The sequence below is a fragment of the Mauremys reevesii genome, linkage group 1, assembly GCF_016161935.1.
Source record: "Mauremys reevesii isolate NIE-2019 linkage group 1, ASM1616193v1, whole genome shotgun sequence".
Taxonomy (NCBI): Eukaryota; Metazoa; Chordata; order Testudines; family Geoemydidae; genus Mauremys; species Mauremys reevesii.
Window position 1 is genome coordinate 247,716,917 of NC_052623.1, and position 9,633 is coordinate 247,726,549.

The 9,633-nt window shown below is 42.3% G+C and overlaps 1 protein-coding gene across 1 annotated transcript; it reads right to left on the reverse strand.

The window, feature by feature from the left end:
* Positions 1 to 3,949: 3,949 nt before the first annotated feature.
* On the reverse strand, positions 3,950 to 8,642 carry LOC120408349 (perilipin-3-like). Its single transcript, XM_039545198.1, has 7 exons — positions 8,565 to 8,642; positions 7,998 to 8,193; positions 6,787 to 6,869; positions 6,235 to 6,487; positions 5,583 to 5,779; positions 5,218 to 5,340; positions 3,950 to 4,587 (listed from the first exon to the last, which is right to left on the reverse strand). Exons 1-7 carry the CDS (start codon positions 8,625 to 8,627, stop codon positions 4,195 to 4,197), a joined length of 1,308 nt encoding a protein of 435 aa, XP_039401132.1. The 5' UTR covers positions 8,628 to 8,642; the 3' UTR covers positions 3,950 to 4,194.
* Between the last annotated feature and the right edge of the window lie 991 nt (positions 8,643 to 9,633).

Consider the following 9,633-nt stretch of genomic DNA (forward strand, 5'->3'; position numbering starts at 1 on the left):
TTGCGTGCGGACCAGGACTGAGCAAATAATGAATTTTTCATTTCAGGGGCTGAACAAAAAATAAAATTAAAACAATCAGTTCAAATCAAAACTCATTTTATTTTTCAGTTTTTCCCTCATCGAAATGGAATAAACGAACAAATGTGTTTCAAGCCAAACTAAATAATTCGCTTGACCCTAAATTTTTTTTTCAGTTTTTCATTTCATGTAGGTTTTGGGTGCTTTTTACCCCCTCCCTTTTTTACAATCTAGCTAAATTTTTAAAGGAAACACCATTTCAAAATGAAAAAAAAAATCGTGTTTCATTTCCAGATGTTCAAAATGAAACTATTTGAAATGAAAAGTCAAAACATTTCATTCTGAACTGACCAAAACAAACTGTTTTGACTTTTTCCAATATCTTTCCCCCATTTTTTATTTGAATTTGCAAATAACTTCTGTGTTCTGAAAAAAGCATTTTTTGGCAAATTTCTGATCAAAAAAATATTTTAGCCAGCTCTAGCGAGGATTCTTCATCCTGTGTCAAATTGAGCCTCTATTACCTGAAGAATCCAGGTTCCTTGGCAAACTTATACACCTCTTTAGGTGGCCTGGCTACTGGGGTGGGGTTGGGGACAAAACACCCCACTGTGTTAGGCTGGGTTATACGACCATTCTGATGTGGCAGCATTTCACACCCACTGGGCACAGGGACAAATGACTACACAAGATGCAGAGCAGTAGAGAAGCAGGCCTGTATTGTGCAAGTGTCCCAGGACATATGTTTTTGGATGGTTTTCTACATTTTCAAATATATTGATTTCAATTACAACAGAGAATACAAAGTGTATAGTACTCACTATATTTTTATTACAAATATTTGCACTGTAAAGAACAAAAATAGTATTTTTCAATTCACCTCATCCAAGTACTGTAGTGCAACCTCTGTCACGACAGTTGAATTTACAAATGTAGAATTATGTACAAAAAAATAACTGCATTGAAAATAAAACAATGTAAAACTTTGTCCTACAAGTCCACTCAGTCCTACTTCAGCCAATCGCTCAGACAAACAAACTTGGATACAATTTGCGGGAGATAATGCTGGCTGCTTCCTGTTTGTCACCTACAAGTGAGAGTGGGCATTTGCGTGGCACTATTGTAGCTGACATTGCAAGCTATTTATGTCCCAGATGCACTAAAAATTCATATGGCCCTTCATCTTCCATAAGATGTGCATCCATGCTGATGGCGGGTTCTGCTCAATAACTATCCAAAGCAGAGTGGACGGACATTTGTTCATTTTCATCATCTGAGTCAGATGCCCCCAGCAGAAGGTTGATTTTCCTTTTTGGTGGTTTGGGTTCTGAAGTTTCCAGATCTGAGTGTTGCTCTTTTAAGATTTCTGAAAGCGTGCACCCCACCTCGTTTCCTCTAAGATTTTGGAAGGCACTTCTGATTCTTAAACCTTGGGTTAAGTGCAGTAGCTATTTTTAGAAATCTCACATTGGTACCCTCTTTGCATTTTGTCAAATCTGCAGTGACAGTGATCTTAAAACAAATGTGCTGGATCATCATCTGAGACTGCTAACATTGTTAAATATATGGCAGAATGGGTAAAACAGAGCTGAAGATATAGTCCTCCTGCAAGAAGTTCAGTCACAAATTTAACTAAGGCATTATTTTTTAATGACCATCATCAGCAGGAAAGCATATCCTCTGCAATGGTGGCCAAAGCATGAAGGGGCATATGAATGTTTAGCATATCTGGAACATAAATACCTTGCAACACCAGCTACAAAAATGCCATGAACATCTGTTCTCACTTTCAGGTGACATTGTAAATAAGCAGCAGGCAGCAGCATCTCCTGTAAATGTAAACAAACTTGTCTTACCAATTGGCAGAATAAGAAGTAGGACGGAGTGGACATGTAGGCTCTAAAGTTTTACGTTTTGTGTTTGAAAAGAGTTATGTAACACCCCCCCCCCCAAAAAAAATAAAGAGTCTACATTTCTAGGTTGCACTTTCCTGATAGAGATTGTGGTACAGTACTTGTAGGTGAATTGAAAAATACCATTTCTTATCTTTTTACAGTCCACTATTTGTAAAAAAATATACATAAAGTGAGCACTGTACAGATCGTATTGTAATAGAGATCTATTTGAAAATGTAGAACATCCAAAACTATTTAATTGGTATTCTATTGTTTAAAAATGTGCTTAATTGCACTGTTAATGATTTAGTTCAGTTAATTGAATGAGTTAGCTACAATTGACAGCTTTACTTATTTCATTTGCTGAAGTCATAAATGATACTGGCAACAAGTTTGCTGGAATAAGCTGCATCTCCCTTTCTAGGGTAGGCAAGGCATTCACAGTGGCTTTTATAGAAGGTAGGTATTCCAGAACCACTAGATCAGTTTTCCCTCTGTAGAAAGAGTGGGCTTAGAAAACTGCATCTGGAACAGCTTCTCTCCCATTGACTGTGGGTACAGCTACATTGTGCAAACTTTAGCACTTCTGCACATTAGAATGATCACAGCCGTAATAGTTGCAGTTGAGGCTTGTGTGCTACCCTGCTGTATCTGGGCCCCCTTTTGCTAGTTACTGAATATAAACATTTCAGAAGACTGCATGATTCTAGAGACTGTATCCCCATTATGCAGAGGCATAAAGCATAGAAATGCCTTAGGGAGTGGCAGGGCTGGGAATAACCTAGGACATAGCTTATTACCACCTATCATAACACTCAAGCTTGGCCTGGGTTTCAGATTAAAGCACTTAGTTCAGAGCAGCCCCGTTTTATTTTTAAAAGTTTTTAATACACTGCTCTGCAAGACCCATGTGACAGCAGTGTCACTCATTGACAATGAGATTTGTGATGAGCACTAAGTGCTCATATCACTTGTAAATGAGTTGTCTCAGGGAGGTCCTGCAATGTTGAGTGGAGCAATGCCTAAATACCTTTAAGCACAAGGGCCCTAATATTTTTGCTTTCCTAGGGTATGTGGTGCCCTAAACAGAACCCATATCATCTGTATTATGGGCACTGTACCATCTTCTTTTGATATTCAGAAGCTCTTATTTTAGTGTCTGATTTGTATGGAAAATACAAAGCAAGCGATTGATGCCTTTGACAGGTAAGTCTGAGGCTGTGGGAAAAGCTGAATTACTCACCTTTTGACAAAAAAGGGTTGAGGATGCATCTGAAGTGGTCCTTTACCCACAAAAGCTTATGCCCAAATAAATGTTGCCTTTAAGGTAGCACCAGACAGCCTGTCCCCACAGAAGACCAAACACTGCTACCCCTGATACTTGTCGCCCTGATGTGGATTTAAAGGGCCTGCTTTCCTAAGGGTGAAGATTGCATCTACAACCTTTCACATTTCCAGCTGATGTGGAATATGCAGCCTTGATACTGACTCAGTGATTTTATAGGTGGTTGAAATACATCCACCCACCAGAACAACCAATATTTTATAGACTGGCATTTATGCCCTAGAGCCCCTCTAGGGACAGCCCTATTTTGAGATGGACCAAGGAATCCCAGGCCTGCTTTCTCCTGGGGTAGGGGCCAGGACTGAGCAACCCAGGTAGTGTCTAGCCCAGGTTGGCTAGACAGTGGTAGGAATTTTAACCAAATGCACTGTGTGCTTTTCAGAAGTTGCTACCTGAAATCCCAAGTGCAATTCTACCACAGCCATGAGAGCAACAAAAGGAAATGTCTCTGTTGCAAGTTATAACCAGAAACTAAAGCATGTTCACATCTAGAAATACTTAGAACCAAATCTAAAGCCTTAATTTCTATGGTATATGGGGTAAGCTGCCCAGGCTTTTAGGTGTCTACACACTAATGCCAATAGTTGCTGCTACTGGCAAACAAGGCTACATATAGCATGACTAATTGCAGGCACAGACGTCTACTATAGAACTGGAAATCACTTCCTAGAAAGAGCAGATTAGACCTTCATTCAAATGCAGTGGCATTTTATTTTGAAGACAGTGATAGCACAAACAAGTAGTATCTGAGCTGAGAAGTGATCTACATTATAGCAGTCACACAACACTTCCAGAAATTAGCAGAGATTTAGGCACAGTGCATACTAGTACTAGCCACTGGTGTCTTTCCTGAAGTATGACAGTACACACGAAGTCAGAAGACGACTAAATGAATTTGCCTTCTTCCTTAGAAGTTGAAGTTTCAGGTCCTCCAGGTCACAGGTCCTCCTTAGACTTGGAGGCTTCCTCAGCCTCATTTTCTTGGTTTTGTGGTTCAAGCGAGTCTGCAGACACCTTTCCAGATGGGATGAATGGTCCCACAACCCAAGACAGAGGAGTATTCTCCATCACATATGCCATCAGCTCATCTACATGTTCCTGGGCCTTGGTCACCATCTCCTGGCTCTGGGTTAGGAGGCTGCTGGAGAGATCCTGGAAGGAATGGGCAGTGGAGAAGGATGCATGAAGCTCTTCAATGTTGCGATACACCTGTTTCACCTTCTCCTGGAAGTTGGTGGGGAGACCTTGAATGCTGGATACTAGCATCTGGCAGGCATCCTGCAGCTGCTGGATAATGCTGCGGGACATAGCCAAAGTCTCAGACTCCATCTGTTGGAGAAATAGAAGCTTAATTCTCATGTTCAAAACACAATGAGGATCAGACTTGCTATTGCCACTGCCTCAGGGGATGTTGTAAGGCAGCAAGTTATGCTGCAAGGTACTAATGGCAGTTGAGGTCTGATGGAAAGACCATGGGCACCAACAAGGTCTGCAATGGGTGTGCCATGATCTTTCAGGATAAAGAAAGAGGCCAAGTTGTGCCATCCCTAAGAGCCTCCATTGTCACAAGTGGCTTCTAACAGAGGCAATAAGCCATGTAAGATGGCTTAGCTCTATTCTGACCTAAACCAAGTTGACAGGTTGCAAACCCATGATCTACTATCAGTTTTCAGGCTGGGCAGAGGTTTAAGAAGTAGTAAGCATGAATCTCAAGCGACTGTGCTTGTTGGGCACAGACCTTGCTGGTGTGACATCACCTTAGGGCTGTCTAAGCAAGGAAGCCACTGATTATGCTCAGAAAAGGGAACAACTTTTTGTAATAAAAACTAGAGTCACCTGAGTTTGAGCTACTTATCCAAAGATGCAATTATTCTTGGCCTTGCAGGGTGGCTAGCTTCAGACCAGAAGTGACACACACCCCCCCCCCCACCCACCATGCACACACCCAAATGTACATACCTCTGGTTTTGCCAAATCCTTCATTTCACTGCTTTTTGGCTGCTCTCTATTCCAGCTCAGCCATATGTGATGGAACTTCTCCTGGACTTCTTGGAGAGAGACACCTTGCTTAAGGTATTCAATCTAGAAGTGGATTAAGCATATTAAGAGATGAGACATTTGCACATCAATTATTTAGTTCCACTGTTTGACATGTCTTCACCCCACAGTGTGGTATGCTCAATGCATCAAGAGGAGAAGGGTCCAGTTACATAACCCAACTATGAATGAGGTCTAAGCCTCATTGCATCACATTCTATACAGGTGTGGTTAGAGTGTTCCCTGCCCTGAAGGGCATCAGTTTTGAGAGATAGTGGAGTTCCTACCAGTCCCATGGTTTGATGAAGCTGGGAAAGAGCCTCTCTGATGCTTTGACTGGTATGTCTCATCTTGTTTAGGGAATAGTGGTAGGCACGTTGGCGAAGTTTGGTTGACAGGGAACCTAAACGCACGAAGTAACTCCGATGCTCTTGTGGTTGTGCTGAAGCCACTTCAGCCCCTTCCACAGATTCAGCAAGTTCAGCTGGAGGGAAGAGAGTTCAGGTTGTTCACCCTCAGTTTGAGAGATTGGTAAAGGAGTACGAGCCATACTGGTCTGCTAAATCTTAAGCTCCCTTGTAACAAGCATTTGTGGCTTAGCGCCCATCAAGTACCACAGAGGTAGCTTCAGCCTTAAAACAAAAACCTACATACCATACAGCATTACTAAGGATTTTGCATACTTTGCAAGTGACTGACTTCTAATGAATAGTCATGCCCATCATTCCCTCTAGTACCACCCTGTCCCCACTTGTTGCTCAAATCATTTTACATGCCCACCAACTCAAGTTAACCCTCAGTCTCAGCTATGAAAAGGCTGTAGAATGAGCCTCCATTTGGTGACAGATAAGACTGAGAAGCCTTGAGAGAAATTTGGCCCAAAGGGAGGATTACCCTAAACTTTTAGGGATAATAGGCCTGTCATTCATTTGTTCTGACCTAGTTCATCATCTGTCATGGGAAGATAGTGATCCAAGAGCTCTTCAGATTTCTCCAGCACTGCTTCCATTCCACTTATGGCCAGTTGGCCCATTCTTGATTCCACAACTGTGCTCATGCTGTCAGTGACCACTGATTTGGTGGTCTTCATACTGTCCTGCACAGCCTCTTTGGTCATATCTACCATTCTCATCATGGTCTCCTTGACATCTGTCAGTCTGGAAGATGCCAACTCCGGTGTTTCAGATGTAACCTAGAGAAGAGTGATCAAGCAAGATATTGTACAGTAATTCAGAGCGATACCACCACATTTACCCAGAGATTGAGGTTGGGGAGGGGATTACCACCTGCTCTGCCCCATAGGTCAAATCTTGAGGGGAAGAACTGCATCTTGCTGTTAAGCATCAGACCAGAGTTATATTTAGACCCTAGCTCCTGCCTCTTGACCACTTTTAGTATGGAGTGTTCCTCTGCTGGAGGAAGCATCCCATTATTGGCATCCCTTTCAGAAAGGCATGATGTTTTGTCTAGTGAGAGGGTGGTGAAAGTTACCTCATCAGCAGTCTGTTGCAGGATTGGTAGATTCTCCTCCACTTTGTCAGGTACTTCAGAAACACCCTCCTCTGCTGTTGTCCCTATAGAAAAGCCAGAGTTCAGTTTCTTAATTGGTCAATTTTGCTATTGTAATATTTACAGACTCTGGCTCACATCTGTAATGAGAGCTTCAGTTCTCCAATATGTTCAGGCAACAATTGTTCTGGGTTGTAGGGGCTGCCCATTTCCCCCCTTCCTTCCCAATGTAAGGTGGTTTCTTCACTCCCTCTCCCCCAAGATATGGGCTCTTTTGTAAAAATTTTCCATGAAAAAATAGTGTCCCCTTCAATAGTTCATAGTTCCATGCTTCCTCCCATGCATCCTAATTGGGCAACTGAATTAAGATAGTTATGACTAGCATCTGAACACTTTCTCATCCCATCTATACTTACTGCAGAAGTCTCTTACCCAAGCATTCTAGGCATTACTTGGTGAGGGAGCCTGGAAAGTGAGGTTTTTATGTTCTGAATAAGGTGCAATGATCTCACTCCATAGTCTTACAGCTCTGAAGCTTTTTTATCAAACATTTAACATCCCTCTGGAAGGCACCAAGAAGTTTTTGCAATGCCTTGGCTGCGATAAGTCCAACTAACTGTTCTCATGAAGGAAGCAAGCAAGTCAGGGAGCAGCCATTGTGTTGAGCTATTGCCTGATAAGCAGCTAGTTAAGGAAAGTTTAGCAGTTGTAGTCTGTTTGCAGAGTTGTTGTAGCCACATTGGTTCAGAGTTATTAGACCAGGTTAGTGAGGTAATATTTTGTTGGACCAACTTCTGTTGGTGACAGCCTAGATTTTGAGCCTCTCTGGTTGCAGAATGAGGAGGAGATCTCAGTTTGCAATTAGGTACCTTTCAAAGGGTGTTGCTCCTTAAAGGGAAAGGAGCTTAACACTAATCTGACCTCCTGGCTACAATGAAGGTGAGGGCAGGTTCAGCAATAGTAATTAGTGTCAGCAAAGCCCTTTGTTAGCCTCTAGCAAATGTTGCTTACATGCATGTGCTACTGTATTATTTCTATATAGTCACACCACCCCCACTGCCAGCTTCTCTTCTGGTACTGATCTTCATGGACCCAAGTTTTAGAGATGGAAGCTTCCCGACAGGGTGTTAAGAACCTACTGTGGAGAAACTGTACCATACAAATAGAAAGGTCTGCATATATGCTTTACTCACCCTCAGGTTCAAGTTTAGTTACAACTGGCTGTGCACTGCTAACTGCAGCATTGGTTATGGAGGTCACTCCCTTCTCTGCCATGTCACAGATGGACCTCACATAGGGATGGCTCTCCTTGGTGGAAGCATAGGCAGTGGCAGCCAGATCATAGGCAGAGTTGACTAAAGGTAGACTGGCCACCCTCCGCAAGACATTCTAGTGAGGCAAGGGACAGAACAGTGAGTCAGGGAGGCAATGTTCTACACTGGGGCTGAACCTTTACATCAAGGGTGTAACCACTTGAAAAAGTGTTAGCCGCAATCAAAGGATTGTTTAATGGTCAAAAATCTGAAGAGGCCCAACAGCTGCTTTTGGGGTTAGTACTGAAACCAGATCACAAAGTTAACTAAGGCAAGAAGAATTTTTAAAATCTCATTATAAACAGGGCTATTTTGCAGCATCTGGGAGAGCAACTGTACAAATCTCTAGACACCGAGATGTACATATGTGAAGCCTGCTACCAGATAACAGCCAGCCATCGTTCATATTCACATGTTGCCCAGCAATGCTTAAGAGGGAGCACCTACCTGTTGCTCTTCTTCCCCATGCTCTGGGGATGCCATAGTTGTGTCTTTTCCATTAGAAGTCATGGTATGATCAGATCTACCTGAAAAGGGCAAGAAGAAAGGCCTGAAGATACAAGCTGAGTTTCTTAAGGAAAAGTTACAGCACCCTAAAGACAAGGGTGGTGTTCTACTCCAGAGAGGGACTAGAAGAAATGGCAGAGTCCTCATCAGATTAACAAGGAATATTTAGAGGAATAGTGAGCTAAATACATTGTCACTGCTTTTTTAAAAAGCAAGAAATATTTCAGTTCTGCTACAGCTAAGGAGAAAGCAAGCAGGATTCCTTCTCATGGCAGAGTGGTTGAAAGTCTTTGGTTATTTTTGGAGAGTCTATTAAAGGCAGTAGGTTTCACTACTACTAAAGGCCATTTAATAGCTCTAAGTACAGGGGGTGGGTAAGAATGGGATCCTGTCTCATCAGCTAAGAGGCTTAAGGCCAGGGTGCATTAAGTTTCCCAGACCCAGCTTCCCAACTCCTATCCTACCCACAGCTTCTTAATACAGACATTTACACATCCAAACATTTCTTAGTCATAGAAGTACAAAGCCCTGACCAAGGAACTGTATAAACAATTAAAATAAACTAAAAAGCCTCACTAACAAGTCCTACTCCTTCAAGGAGTGACTCACTGACCTTTCTCAGTACTCCAGACACTGCTTTATTTCACTCACCAGCTGGTCAGATTTTATACACCCCTGGTGATATAATTGTGAGGGAAGGGAGTGAAATACTCAGGACTGACAGTTCAGGTAATCAGTGAAAAGAAGGCTTTGCTAACCAATAGGAGAATGCAAATCCTTTGGGCACTGCAAAGATTGGGAGTGAGTTATTCCCCAAATGTGATTCCAATTAACTGCACTGGGTCTTTGCTGTCATCCAGCTGAACTCACTTTGAGTCCACAGCCTGCCTAGAAACAGTTGCTAGTTAGGATGGGTAACATTTTCAAAAACACCTGTGTGACTTAAAAAGCCATTGACTTTCATTGCCCTTTCCAATGGGAAAAGGGAGAGAAAAGTTTTTTTTTAAAA